Raw genomic sequence first — 15896 nt, forward strand, 5'->3', positions numbered from 1 at the left:
AGTTCATATGCACATGCAGTATTTCTTTCTTTATTTGTTGATAAATGACTACGTACAAATAGTTATCCCAATGCAGAAAGGTACTGAAACACATCATGCGCACAGATGGGGATAGAAATACAGATGTCAACACAGAATAAACACAAATACAGAGACGCATAACTCACTGTATCAGCATTAGAATATATTTAACATGACATGTACCTTGTTTTTGAGGTGTACAATTCACACTATAACTGTCTAAACCCTGCCCATCTCAATGGAGCATTTATTGGTAGGTTTTGGGCCACTTATATCTTTGTGTTCAGTATGTGTGGGGTGTGTTTACATATATAGGGAATACGCCCTAAATGTAGCAACCTAATAAAAACAACAAACAGACACACATAGATGCAGCTGAAAAATCACCAGCAGCCAACAACCGGTGAATACAGCTGCGTTTTAAAGAGAAAAAATTTGAGAAGAGAATATACAAGAAAAGGCACAAACGTGGGGACCCGAGAGCTCCACCACGCACTATCAACAAGAGAAGACGAAAAGAAGAATAAAGAGCCAAGCTCTCTCTATCTCTCTCTCTTCTCTCTCCCTCTCTCTCTCTCTCTCTCTCTCTCTCTCCCCCACACACAAGTTAACTTTTCTTTTCATTCACTAAAACAAAATCATCCTTACAATGCAGTTGACACTGCATCCGTTTCTATCACCAATTCTCTAACCTCCTATCCTTGTCTTTCTAAAAAAGACTTCCCTTACCCAAAAAAAAAAGAACCTATCTTCCTAAAAGATTGGCTTGCTAAGAAAAAAACAGCCTCTTACTTATCCTACCCATGTTAACCATAGCTCTTCTCTTTCCATAACCTTCTATAGAATTATCTAAAAAGATAACTACTAGTATCTAAACCACTATTTCCTATCCTTAAAATAACTCATGAAATATATCTAAGAAAGGATGACCCATGTAGTCCATGTTCCTATCTAAAGGTCAACCTCCTATTTTTTTAAAAACAACTCTTCTAAAATGGTCTCCAAACAAAAAAAATGTACTTGTCATTCTAAAAGATCTCCTTATCAAAAACAAAAGACAAGCTTCCTTTCTAAAAAACACATAACATAACCTTGACTCTTAAAGTAAATATAATTCCTAAGAATTAACCCAAAAATCTACCTACATCTCTAAAGAATAAAAATATAAAAATAAAATTTGATTTCGAATTAACGTGTCTTTTATCTGCATCATTCTTCCTTGGTTGGAGAAAACCCATCCTCGAGTTTTGAAATAAGTTAAGATGAATTTTGCGTTAGTCCAGCAACATTTTTCAACCCAAATATTGAAAATATGATCCTAGGACTTGTGGTTTATTTCACTAGTCAAAACACAGTATGTGCATTGAAACTGAGAAATCCTCAAGGAAGTAAGTATCAAAAATTGACGATAGATCCCAATCAACCTTGATCTCCTTCAAAATCAACCTTGATCTCCTTCAAATGAAGTAGATCAATTGTAATATTAAAATCCCATGATCCACTCTCTCGAGCATGAGGCTCCCGACGAAGGCAACTTCTGATTCACTATCGTCATCATAGTGTGTCAGGGCTGGGGTTTTGCACTAAGTATTGAGTCAACTCCTCAACTTACCTTCTCAAGAATTCTATCTCAATGTCTTAGGGGTCTCGTTCTCACTGGATGGGCTCATTCCCAGTAACCGGCTGTCGAGCACTTCCACCAGCCATGATACCTTATCAACGAACACCGCAATCCCACAATAACTAATGGTTTGATACCAACATAGCTGAAAAATCACCGGCAACCAACAATCGACAAATACAACTGTGTTTTAGAGAGAAAAAAATTTGAGAAGAGAATATGCAAAAAAAGACACAAACGTGGGGATCCGAGACCTTCACCACGCACTATCAACAAGAGAAGATGACAAGAAGAATAAAGAGCCAAGCTTTCTCTCTGTCTCTCTCTCTCCACAAGTTAAATTTTCTTTTCATTCACTAATACAAAATCATCCTTACAATGCAGTTGACACTTCATCCCTTTTTATCAATGTTTCTCTAACCTCCTATCCTTGTCTTTCTAAAAGGAACTTAACTTACCAAAAAAATGAACTTATATTCCTAAAAGATTGGCTAGCTTAAAAGAACAGCCTCTTACTCCTTCCATAACCTTCTATCATCTAAACCACTATTTCCTATTCTTAAGATAATTCATAAAAGATATCTTAGAAAGGATAGTCCATGTAATCCACGTTCCTATCTAAAGATTAATGTCCTAAAAAACAATTCTAAACTGGACTCGAACAAAAAAAATATACTTATCGTTCTAAAAGATCTCCCTAACAAAAACAAAAGACACCTTGTAAAAAACAAAAGACAAGCTTCTTTTCAGAAAAACAAATAACATAACCTTGACTCCTAAAACAAATATAATTCCTAAGAATTAACCCAAAAATCTACCCATATCTGAAGAAAATTAATTAAAAAAAAAAATTAGATCTTGAATTAACCCGTTTCTTATTTGCATCACACATACATACACACAAGAAATGCAAATGTCAACATAGAATGAACATAAACATAGAGACACATAACTCACTATATCAGCTTTAGAATCGATTTAACATGCCATGTACCTTGCTTTTGAGATGTACAACTCACATTGCCACTATTTAAACCCTGCTCATCTCAATGGAGCATTGATTGGTTGGTTTTGGGTCTCTTATATCTTTGTGTTCTGTATGTATGGGTGTGTTTATATATACATATATATATATAGCTCTAAACAATCAAAGTAAAGCCCACCTTCAAATAGTGTCGAGAAATGTGGTTTTAATACTAGAAATCTTTGTGATAGATTTAAAATATATTTTCATCTTTAATTATAAAATTGAAAGCTTCAAAAATAGTGTAGGTCGAGTAGATCAATGAAAACTTGAAAATTAACGGTCCAAAAAAGATGCACTATTTCAAACACTTGAAATCCATTTTTTTCTCATGTCCTAGCATCTTGATGTTGAGATGATCAATGATCAATTTGAAGATACTTGGGTATCAAAACAACCTCTTCTAATGAAATTTTTGAGGTGGACTCTAATTTGATTGTTTAGAGCCTCAGCTCTATATAAACTCTTTTCTATACATATATATATATATATATATATATATATATATATATATATACCCTAAATGTACACATGCGCAGACACACGCATCCACACACACACACACACACAAACACATTATTTTAAAAAGTATCTAAGCTTCAAGAACAAGTGGTGACAAGTTCTCACATAGTCAAAACCAATGGTTTAAAAAGCGGATCAGTGACCCGGATCGGGCATCTCAAAAACCGATCCGGATCGGCAAATCGGCGATCCAGATAGGGAATCGACTGAATCGGTCGGATTAAAGCTTCAAAAAAATCCGAAAAAATGATTAAAATTCATTATAAATGTTGTTTTTTAGGAATCCAATAAGAAATGAGGGTACTACATTATTAACTTTCATTTTTCTCATCAATTTGTATATATTGAGATGCTCTTTCCCTGTATAAACTTAAATATTAAATTTGCATCACATAAAAAAAAAATCATAGAATTATCATGGATAAAATATATAATTATACATGGACTATTATAAAGTGTAGACTAATCAATGAAAGAATGGCCATTAAAATCTCGTTTAGGCGAAAAACTCTAATCCGCTAAAAAAACCCAAATTATTGCAGCCTAACTAACTATAATCCAAAATTATTACAACCTAACTAATTATAATATTATATACTGAAATTATAATTATTAGTTTACATTTTATAATTATTTTATTAGACAAATAATAACAAATTAAAAATATTTTAGAATATTATCTAATTGAAAAGTGATTAAAAAATTATTAGAAGAGGCTTCCATATCATATGACTAAAATTAAAAATAAAACCACCAATAAATTCTAATGTAATTATATTAAAAAATTCAAAATAACTTTATCCTATCGGCAATATGCACAATAGCTACAAAAAAATAAAATAAAAAATAAAATATTGTAATAAAACCCATCAAAAAAACTAGTTTACTAATAAACATTAAAAAAATTTATATGGCTATTTTTTAATTTGACACACTAAATTAATGAGTGCTATTAATTTATTTTTAAATTTTATATAGCTGTTTATTAGTGCTATTAATTTGACACGCGAAATTAAAACACTACACATATGGACAATGGCTTGCAATAGTTAATGGCTTGCAATAGTTAATGGCCGTTTATTAGGTAATGGCTTGTGTGACGATGGCTTGCATGTTGTTGAAGGCAAGTGGGAATTGTCCCACATCGGAAATATCAAGCGACTTCCAAGTTTATAAAAGATGTGAGGATGAGCTCTTCAACAACGTTCGGGCGAATGGTACATGGGGTAATGTGGTGCTGCCGTCCAACATGTCGAAAATTACCTTTATTTTTAAGACAAATATCCCAATTACCCTTGGAAACGTCATACATGCCGAGACATGACGTCACCATCCGATTCTATACAGTGATTTGGCCGGAATCGCCGATTCTCTTCTAGAAGCAGGCGATGTACAAAAATATTGGGCCAACCTTGCACCTGCGCACGTGTGAGTGCGCACAGACAAACGAGAGCATGTGCGTAAACCGGCTGAACCGGATGGGAACCGGCAGTTCTACTCTAGAACCGGGCGGTTCCCGGTTTTATGATGGAACCCGCACGAGCTGTGCCGGTTCCTGAGTCGAACCGGGTGAATCCGGTTCGACTCGCCGAGTTTTAAAACACTGGTCAAAACCAACGTTTAAAAAAAACAGATCGGCGTCCCGGATCGGTCACCCTAAAAACCTTGTCCGATCGGTGGATCGGTGATTCGGATAAGAGAATCTGCCGGATTGGCTGGTAACTATAATTTCTAAAAAATCTAGTGTTATAGGTTTCTAAAAGAAATAGTGGCAATTGCATTATGGTTTCTCATTATTATGTCAAAAATATGTAAATACCGAGAACCTCTCATGTCGAGTGTTTACTGTCTATTAAATTCATTTTATAGTCAAAATAAAGTTTAAAATGCAACATGACAATAAAATGAATCTTTTTAATCTTCTTTTTTTTTTGTATTAACTTAGGAGTTTTGAGTTTTGAAATAAGCTACATGGAAAAAATGTAGTGGTGTTAGTAGAGAGAGGTAGAAAGGGCGAGAGACACGAAGTTGGTGGGGGGGGGGGGGGGGGGAGAGAGAGAGAGAGAGAGAGGGAGAGATGAGAGAGAGGTTGTTAGCAGAGAAAGAGAGAATAACAGCGAAGAAAACTCTTACACCATGGAAGATTAGAGTGAAGCAGTATTCGTGCTTATAAAGTTGTGTCTTTAATGAGGTGGAACTTAATTGTCCCACATTGAAGGTTGTATGTAGCAAATGAGTATTTAAAATGGCTCACATATGGCATGTTGGTTGGATGGTGCAAGCAATGCACACTCATTAATGTGTGAAATGTATGACTAGTTGATGGGGCTCAAGTTAAGGTAACATTTTGAGATTAAAAATACATTGTCGACGGCTGCCCCTTGTTTTAATTTCTTTTTTTCAAAAGTGCCCTGAATTTTTTTTTTCAAAAAATGCACTTTTTTCATTCAAACCCGATCGAAACAGAACCTGTTGGTTTTGGTCAGACAAAATCGGACGGTTTCTATCAAAGATCTGGCCGGTTTAGGGAGAGACCCGGCTGGTACCCGATATATGACGAGAACAAGACCGGCTTAGACGATACCCCATCCAGATTGCCGAATTTTCAAACCTTGGTCAAAACTAAGCTCCGAACATCTAAAAAACCTTCCAACCACTATACAAAGAGTGCCCACACATCACACACACACACAAATGCATATAAACACATTATTTCAAAAGGCTTCAAGGCTTCAAAAACAACAAGTGGTGACAAGTTCTCGTATTGTCAAAACTAGCTCTGAACGTACTTCTAAATCAACTTTCAATCTCCGTAGGATCAATATTTTCTTGAAGAGGAAAGTATCCCATATAAATATAGGACCAGCAGAAAATTAAGTCCCAAATTCTTATTGCAACAGGGTCCCCAACATGTCAATGAACTCCACTTATTACCTTCTTTGACTCTTACCCTTCTTTTCCTCTTTGTCTATCCACAAATAATCCCGGACTAGACTCTTTCAAAGGCGAGATGATTGGCTATGGATAGAGGCTTCCCTACCTCAAAGTCGAGATGATTAGCTATGGAGGGTTGGCTCCCTTGTCCTGCATACCTTCTCTCACCCGTGATCTCTCATCAGTAATAAAAAAGGAACTTTCTCACGGTGTCTTTCCATAAAGGGAAAAATTGGATAAACTGGTTGCCCAATGCTTCCATCTCACTTCTCAAATCTGCTCCCAATGGACAGCAGTGGCACATACACAGAGAGAAAGAAGGTACGTACATGTTCTTTCCCGCATCAAAAAAAGGGATGTAGTTCAGTAAGTAATGAGAAATTGTAGTAGCTAGTCAAACGTTCAAAACTATGGAATTTTCCTAGTTTCATTGGACCATTTCGCTTCTTAGTGTCCTGCCCCGAGCTACAATTGGCAATCTAGGATTATAGAATTTTTCTGGAACAATGCAACATATTGATGCCATTTGTTTGTTGGTTTTGACTGTTAATGTCATCAAAGCATGTGGCAAGGAAGATAGGAGTTTACTATATAAGCTCATCACATCTTCTTTTAGCAGCCTGGTTACCCAAAAATGAAAATGAGACCACAGTTATCAGAAAAAGAGGTTATAGAACATCGATTTACAATGAAAACATAAAAACAATGCAAATGATGGACAAATATAGGTTTTTAGACCTAATAATCATTTTTTTTTGAAATTATTCATCTGGTGAAACAAAGGTATATTGCAAATTTTAAAATGATAAACATAGTTGCCGCAATCGGGAGAGGGAACAGTACCAAGATCGGGATCGGGAGAGAGGGAACTTGAAATGCTAAAAGATCCCTATGGTTGGGAAAGCTGTCCATACAATGCACATGTTAGGGATCGAGATCCCCAAATATTAGGTGTCGAGATTCCAACCTTTTGGGATCTTGATCCCAATTTTTTTGGGGATCTTGCTACCAACCTTAAACTAAGTGATAATCTAGGATTATGTGCACTATTTAAAGTTGGATCGAGATCCTTACTTTAGAAGTATAGCAGGCAAGCAATGCAACTATATTCGAAGTATAATTGTGCTGCTAACTGGCTATACACAAAGAAAATCATCAATTTGGTTGTTGTCTTGGTCTTTAGCATTGGGATCGATATCCCTAACAGCAGGAATCAAGATCCCTATCACTGAGGATCAAGATCCCAAAATTTAAAAATCAAGATCACTGAGAGATCTGTTCTAGGAGTGACAAAATTGAGATCCTACCAAAGTAGGATATCCAGGTAACTATGATGAAAAAACTCCTCCTAGGTGGGACTTTCGCCAACTGAAGTGTACAATCTACACCCATGGGATCATGCTATACACACGAGAGTGCACACAACCAAGCAAACACATGCACACGTGCATACACACATATTGATTGTGTTTCAGTTAACAAGCACAATACAAGCTACACAACGTGTAGACAACAAGAGACATAAACATGGAAGAGAGGGAAAAAGGAGAGGACTAAAGAATCTAAAGATGGAAATAGAAAGCTATGAATAATAATAACATCATCAAGCATTCTAACAAATTTAATTTATTTCTAAGTTCATGGTTCTTCTTTATTTTTTAAAATGTTTTAATGCATCATTTTGGAAAGTAGACATCAGTGATTGGGAGACCTTTTCCCTTAGAGAGATCATGGGGCACATCATAAATGCCAGATGGAAACGACTAGCCATACTTACTGCATCCCAATCATGTCCAATAATTTTTTCCTCATCAGATCATTTTCCCAACTATTTGGGGTGGATAATGTCCAACAATTTTCCAAGGAATGTTGATGTCCAAGAGGTTTTCCAGATGGCAACTTTGCTTGTTGAGAAGCATCCGGCTAACTTACCTTGGACGAGCAAACGAACGAATCGGAATATTTATAGCAACTATCACCAGGCCGCACTTCAGCAATGTAAATTAAATTCTCATTGGATGGTACTTCCTATAGAACATTAGGTAAACAAAATACAGCTTTATCTTACCTAAAAGGGCTGCATAATATTGTGCAAAATCTACAGATAGGGATGGAACTGTGTTTTTAGGAATAAATAATCAATCACTAAAGAAATCAAAACTAAAAAACAAAGGCGTACAACAGTTAGTGGCGGAGTAAAAGGCCTTGACAAAGACTAGTCAGACACTTCACATACTTTTAAATCTTATGTTTATTATTATATAGTTTCAGTAAGGCAACTGGAAACTGAAAGCAAGGCTCTGAAATAAAGCTGCAATCTTATCCATCATAAAAAAAGCAGATCACAACATTTCATATCCACTATTCAGCAAGGAAGTGCTGGTGAAATTTTAATGGCTTCATTTTTTAATAGATGTTAGTGAGAATGTTCCATTCATTCCAACAAATGCATGGTGTGGATGGGTTACAATCTAATTGCCCCTCTGGTCAATTGATTCGAAGCAAATAAGTTGACTAAAGGAAAAGAACATTGTGAGAAGAGAAGAGCTGTCAAAATAACAATATCCGTTGTTCAATTCAAAATCATTTCCTCCATGTCTTCATCTTTTCAAAGTTCCAATGGCAATTTGTTCCTTGCAGTATACAAGATAGGTACCCAGTATAACTTATGGCATAATCTGTTGTCCAAACTCAAAGGATTCAAGTATAATGAATGTCTATAACACTTAAGATTGATTTTGGGGGTTTTGCAAAGACAGTGGCATCCCATTAAAAGTGAATCACAGAAAATAGACAAGCTAACAGAAAACATGCAGGTTTTGAAGGGTCTGTACCTCATCCATCTTCTTTTCCCGATCCCGTAGAGTAGATTTGGCCTGGATAAATTTCTCATTCCAACTTTCATATAGCTCACTGTTCAAATCCCTATATGCAAGGCAGAGCGTACGCAAACCAGCAGAGCCAAACTGTTCTAAATGCCCCCTTGACACATTCTTTATGGTATCATTACCATAAGCTAATCTCTCATATATGACGGTGTCAGCTCCCTGAAAAGTACACATGATCCTGCAGGTCATCTAGCTTGGCATCCCAAAATTTGCAGATGGACCACATATAAGAAAAGAGGAATACCTTGCAATACAACACAAGCCTTCCATTTGGGTAGCGACAAATGACTGATTGACGCTTCCTCGTACTAATAACAAATGCAATTCAACATTATCAGCACAACAAATGATACAAGAATATATTTTCAATGTTGCATGATAGATGCATACCTGTTAAACTCTAAAACATTGAGAATCTCATAAGAAACATCTTGGATTTTACCAATCTTTTCAACATGTGACTCACGGACCATAATCATAGTTGGGGTACGTCTGGGAAAAATATAAACCACAGGAATATCAGAGAACAGGAAAAGAAAACATAAAACTTCACAATTGAATACAGGTAATAGAAAAGAGTGCATTTAAATCCTACTCAAATTCAAAGAACATGGATATTGAGTTCTTAGATAACATGCTAAAAGCAATATTTGCAACACAGCTGAGTCAGGTTTGGAGTCGACCCAATCTACAAAACCGAACAGAAAATGAAAAATTGGATGATTTACTAACTGAGAGACAGTGGACAGAGTCTTGCTCGAGTCACAAAACTCTGCCGATTCACGAACTAGTTGTAATTTATGGAAAAAGAATATATAAATCCATGTGAAGTCGAAACAACCACAAAAGCTGGTCAAGAAGACCAAATTATAAGGATGGAAATGGCACACGGCCCAACCTGGCTGGCCTGCCTCAGAAAAACTAGGGCCTCTGCCACAAAATAAGGCCCAAGGGCAGGGCCCAGGCTGCCCCAACCCAAGGATCAGGCTGGGCCGGGCCGGGCCAAGATCCACAAGTGACCCAACCCGCCACTATGCTTCCCTTATTTTTATTTATTGTATTTGTCAATCTAAGCAAGGAGCTTCTGTGGAGTTTCCCCAATCTGTCTCATATATGAGCTTCATTTCCCGGTTTTTGTGACCGTTTTGCGCATCTTTTGTACTTTGTACATATGCTTGTAGCCTTTTGTTTCACCACTCTTCTCGGTGGCTTTTTATGCCCTGGGCACAGGTATATTTTGTACTACTTATACTCTTACTCTTACTCTTAATACAAGGTTAACGGTTTAAAAATAAAAATGAATAGGTCATTATCATGGTTTAGCCAATATTTTTCAATCCATAATCCATCACCATAGGTATCCAAGTGTTAGCCCTAAACACTGCTGACAATTAATTCCTTCAAATACTCATTGGTTGGCTAAAGTATACAATGTACTAGAATTTTTGGTTACACAAATTGAGAAATACAGGACCAAGGGATGCTAGAAACAATGTAGGATAAATGAGAAATGAGATAGAGAGCATCACAAATCCAAGATAAATGCATCTGCAACTATTATGGAGTTTCATTTTACTGCACCACTGAAAATGTAACATCTGTATGGCAAACGGGTAAGAGAATCTCTCCATTTTTTTTGTAGGTGCTGAGTGTAGAAGTAATTAACATCAATCTTAGAGACAGAAATTCCAGACTCATGCCACTCAGGAAAAGAAAATAATAATAATTAAGGAGATTGTTAAACTGTAAAATTAGACATCCCTCAGAAAGATAGTACCCAAATATAAGGGAGGAAGATTATACCGGTAAAAAAAGAATCCAAAATTCTTGGCAGCAACAACCAGGGCAGCTTCATCTGGTGATGCAGCTTGATAAGTTATCTTCTCCGGAGATTCGTCACCTTCAGGAAGAACCGTGTGGCATATAGCAAGACACCTAAAGAACTCCTGCTTAACACCAAAAATTTTATATTCAGAACAAATAATCAGATATGAAAACAGACATGAGTTGTACCTAAAGATGTCCTAATCCAAGAAGAAGAAGTAAACAAATGGTGAGAGTACTACTGGAGGAATAAGGCATAAGGTACAAGAGAATATTAGAAAAAAAATGACATGGCAAATAAACTAATTTATCAAACACATAAAAGTAATTTTTAATATCGAAGGATAATGTTTACATACCATATAATGAAGAGTTCTATTTAATTTCCATCAATATGGCATATTTTTACTAGTAGACATTAAAAAAGATGTCGTCCTTTTAGAAGATCAAAGTCACAAGAACTCGTCACTCATCAAGTTAGCAACCACAAAACTTGGTAGTTACAGAATAACAAACAACAAATGCTTTTCACTCAACATATAGTTCAAAATATATAGCCAAGACACTTTCATGTTCAATGACTTACCAACTATCCTTAAGCAAATAAATGAATAAAAAGTAATACTCTACCCTCCACAAAACCTTTATACCAACAAAAAAAAATCTCAAGCATTTACTCCCAAAGAGGATGAGAGCCTGAGGTAGGTCTACAAATGAAACCAAGTAAAGCATATGGAACTAACCTGCATTTGTCTTCAATAGTAATCCCTACATCTATGAAACAAACTGATAGATAGTAATCCCCACATCTATGAACAAACTGATAGATAGTAATCCCCACATCTATGAAGCAAACTGATAGATGTGCATTTGTCTTCAATAGTAATCCCCACATCTATGAAACAAAGTGATAGATGGCATATATGCACCCATATTATGCCAAGAGACAATACATTTAGTTAATGTTGAATTGTTGACTTCCTATGGTTTCAATACGGAAACAAATAAAAATGTTGCACACTATTGCTTCACAAAGGACATTGAATTCTCTCAATCTCACTGTGCAAGCCAAGTCCTTTTCTTGTTTTCCTTCATCCTAGAATATAGCTATATTTCAACCCCCTCCGCCTCATCCCAAGAACATGTGTAAGATTTAAATGCCCTTGGACGGAAGTCTTGTACTAGGGCTGGAAAGCAAGCCCTAAATTAAACGGTAGGATATATTTTTTCTCATATCTGCTTCCAAAGACATCCCTTGTCTCGGTATGCTCATCAATGACTGATCCACATGATAATTGTTTTCCACATTATGGTATGAAAAATGGTTTATACTTTCACAATAGGTGATTCCTTCCGAGAATGGGCTCTCTTGACGTAATGGTGACCAATCAGATCACTTAACTCTTGAATGACATGTATATTCTATCATGACTAGTAATAAGGCTTATTCAAACATTTAGATCTATTTAGAAACCGAAAGGTAGAAGACTATTATGCGATCAGGCTGCATAGATTGTTTTGTTGATTTGGGTCACGTCTCATTTAAGACTCATCCAATGAAATCCCACTTATCACTCACTCATTTTTATATATTTTTATCTATTTATTTTAAAAAATAATTAGTGGTGAACAGTAATTAAATCGAGCTTCTAGAAATAGTCAATGGTCTTATCAATACACAAATGAGAATTTCAATTGTGCTAATATCCATCATATTAGGATGGTATGCAAGCTCTACACAACACCCTTTCATCAACGGATTTATGACATATATGAAGGATTTCATTCGACAAGGTCCCAACTCCATATCTATCTCTTGTCAAAGATGTTTGCATTTTCGAAACTCCATGGACATGCAGAAGAGATGCTATACCCACTCGTGCCAAGACAAATTTTACTAAAAGGAAACTTGACTGTGATATTTTGTTCCAAAAATAATTAAGGTGAAGCCAGGCCAAGAAAAACCACTTTCCGAGTGACAAACAAATCCATTTTGCAAGTCCGTAATATTGTCCATCTCTTTCTGCCATTCTATATCATATGTATTGTAGGTTGCGGTATCTATCATGTTCCCCAATCCCAAATATATCTTGAGCAACCATGAACTAAGATTCATAAACATTTTAATTTTGAAAACAACTATGATTATGATTGATTTTGATAGTTAGTTAATCACTGAAGCTGTAAGAATTAAAACTTGAATAGCACTTGGGAATAATCGAGGACCATGATAGGTACAAGAACGACTGAAGGGACCTTCTTACATTTGTATCTTTTTTAATTTATTTTCAAGTATTTTAATTTTCTCTATTTTCCAACGTAAATCTTTTTCATTTCTAGATATATCTGTATGCATTACATTAAACCAAATTAAAACTGAGTCTTTGTCATTCACGTTGTCGTCTAGTAGGTTTCTATAACATTTTTGCTCGAACAAAGCAAGTTAGAACATACCGCATTATCCAGCCACATTGAGGAAGCAGAAGCAAAGCCCATAGCTGCACATCTTCGGCCAGCCAAGGGAGGCATACATGATGCTCCCTAGGCTATACATCGGCCACATAAGTGGCCGCATTGAGGCGAGCCTATGAGGTAGCATAATTTAGACCTGTTGTAGGCAGTAATACAGCCCACGAGGAGGGGTAAATTTCATTCCTCCAAGAAGGGAAGGGGATGGTTTGGATGGCTATAACCCCCAAAACCCCTAGAATTGATTTTTTGTGGTTCTAAGGGGATTGAATAAAGAATATCAAAACCAAAGTTCTTTTATTTTAATTTTCCCAGAAAAACTTGTACATTTCACAGCAACAGGAGTTTATTTTGTGTGCACAGTGGCAGAAATTTTAGTGCATGATACTGGCGAATTGCTGCCACATCTAAGCTGCCACATGGTGTGTTACGCAGCTGCATTTATTAACTATGGACTGGGTCTAGTTATCTTTTAATTTTTTTTTATCATTATGTTTTGGTTTTGACTTTTTCCACTTTGATTGTACTAATCAATTACTTAGTATTTGGCTATACGCAACACTTGCTGCTTTCTAATTTCTTTTTTTTGATGACTGTTAACATTATATTACTTAAGAGAGTAAAAGTTAACAGGATCTAGAACTGAAAGCACCCTCACAGGGTGACTAACAGTAAAAAATACATTAGTCGTCCATTCTCGGTATAGGCTTATAAGATTCACCCAAGTTACAAGATTTACAAACATAAAAACTGAGTTGTGGCTTGCTTGTATGAAGTCGGGCTATGTAGTACGGCTGTGGTTCTGAACAAAAAAGGAGTTGGACCTGGCGTGGATATCCATATGTGAGCTAGCTCCCTCCTTCGCTAGTAGATCTGAGAGATTGTTGGATGTCTTCCAAGTATGCTGCCATGAGACGCTCGTACCCCTGCAGATATGGGAAATTTCATCAAAGATGGAGGACAGCTACCAAGGTGGAGGGGACAAGCCTCTTGCCCAAGATATGGTGTTCAAGGAATCTCCTTCCACAATCAGTGTTGTGCCCCAGGATGCATTGAGGTTTCTCAAACCCAATAGTAGAGCCATAGCTTCTGCATATTCGAAATCACAGATCCCGAGATGCACCGAAAAGGTGAAGAGGACGTTTCGCTGGCAATCTCTGAAAACACCCCCTGCGCCGGAAGGGCTAGGATTACCTAGAGAGCAGCTATCGAAGTTAAGCTTGACGCTGCCATCTGGTGGTGGTTGCCAATTGTTAGCTCTTAAGGGTTTGGAAGGCCCGTGGTTAAGAACATTTTTCCATTGAGAGAGAAGGGTGTTCCTAGAAAGGCCAGAAAAAGTCTTGTGATTTGAAGCCCAAAAGGTGGTCAGCGAGACAATCTTGTGGAAGAGAGCTAGCGGTAGTCGCTGAGCACCTTTGAAAATTCTGTTATTCCTTTCCAACCATAAAGTCCATATGGTGGCAGCCACAGTAGCCTTACATAATGATTTTCCAGCCAAGGGCCACTAAGAATCAAAGTTGTGACTGATCAAAGCACGGACCGTGGGTGGGGTGATCCATTGGATACCAAAAAGTTGAAGCACATGGGACCAAAGTTTATGGGAAAAGTCACAGAGGATGAAAAGGTGGGGGTTAGATTCCTCCACACAGAGACATAGAGCACATCTGTTGGGTGTAGAGAGGCCTCTTTTTTGTAATTGGTCAACTGCGAGGGCTCTTTGAGAGCAAGCAATCCAACTAAAAAACTGAATCTTTGGTGGGGCGATAGTGGACAACACTTTTGACAGGATAAAGGTGGTCAAATATCTTTGGTGGGGCGATATTGAACAACACTTTTGACAGGCAATTAATAATAGATGCTTGCTTTCTAATTTAATTGCCTGGTAGATTGACATGCCCTATTGTTTTTTAGTAAATTTGATGAATGGATTGAGTGGTTTTATTTTACATGTTGATTCTAGAGAATAGAGATAGGAAATGTCTTCAGTACTCAACAACAACTTAGCATGTATATTAGAGATAAATAATAATTTAATGCATCTACTATCAATTAAATCACATATTTGTATTAATCATTATAAACTTATAAATATCATATTTTTTTGGAATTTTTCATAGTTATTGTCTGAACAGGAAGTGATGTGCCTGCAATGAGGCGCATATCGCATCAAATTCCCCTAGTGCCTCCCACTACATCATGCATTTGGTAAGATTGAATTACAAAATAATAGTTGATGCAATGAATAATGAGTTCACTCATTTTCATAAATGATTGCTATATACTATATTATAAACAAATTTGATTTACTTGTAACAAAGACTGAGGTTTTGTCTAGCTAGCAAGAGGGCCCTTTCCTTCAAAAAGGAAGGAAGCAATGGTTGTCTTACCCCATAAAAGGAAGTGGTTTCATAAAACAATTCTACAGTAATATAATGAAAGAATCTTCAAAAGCTATGTTGTTAATATAATGAAACAATCTTCAAAAGCTATGTTAGGGCCATTTGCTTGACCCCAATTCTTAAATATACACTCTTTTCGATCCAATAGAAATCACAAAAAGGCAAAACTTGAAAATACACTCTAAAAAATGTTT

General features: G+C 36.4%; 1 protein-coding gene across 5 annotated transcripts in view; it reads right to left on the bottom strand.

Annotated features, from left to right (window-relative positions):
* The window catches only part of ALA3 (aminophospholipid ATPase 3), an 86148-nt gene that overhangs the window by 3252 nt on the left and 67000 nt on the right, over positions 1 to 15896 (bottom strand). For all 5 annotated transcript variants that reach the window (XR_016053078.1, XM_020666249.2, XM_006842668.4 and 2 more), the window contains 4 exons: positions 10814 to 10956; positions 9401 to 9502; positions 9255 to 9318; positions 8957 to 9169 (listed from right to left, as the gene is read on the bottom strand). Coding sequence is in view for 4 of the 5 variants with exons in the window: in XM_020666249.2 (XP_020521908.1) it covers positions 8957 to 9169; positions 9255 to 9318; positions 9401 to 9502; positions 10814 to 10956 (522 nt within the window). In the remaining variant the exon portion in view is untranslated. The remainder of the gene's footprint in view (positions 1 to 8956; positions 9170 to 9254; positions 9319 to 9400; positions 9503 to 10813; positions 10957 to 15896) is intronic.

Source organism: Amborella trichopoda, chromosome 3 (genome assembly GCF_054954075.1).
Source record: "Amborella trichopoda isolate Santa Cruz 75 chromosome 3, AtrichopodaSantaCruz75HAP2 v2.0, whole genome shotgun sequence".
Taxonomy (NCBI): Eukaryota; Viridiplantae; Streptophyta; class Magnoliopsida; order Amborellales; family Amborellaceae; genus Amborella; species Amborella trichopoda.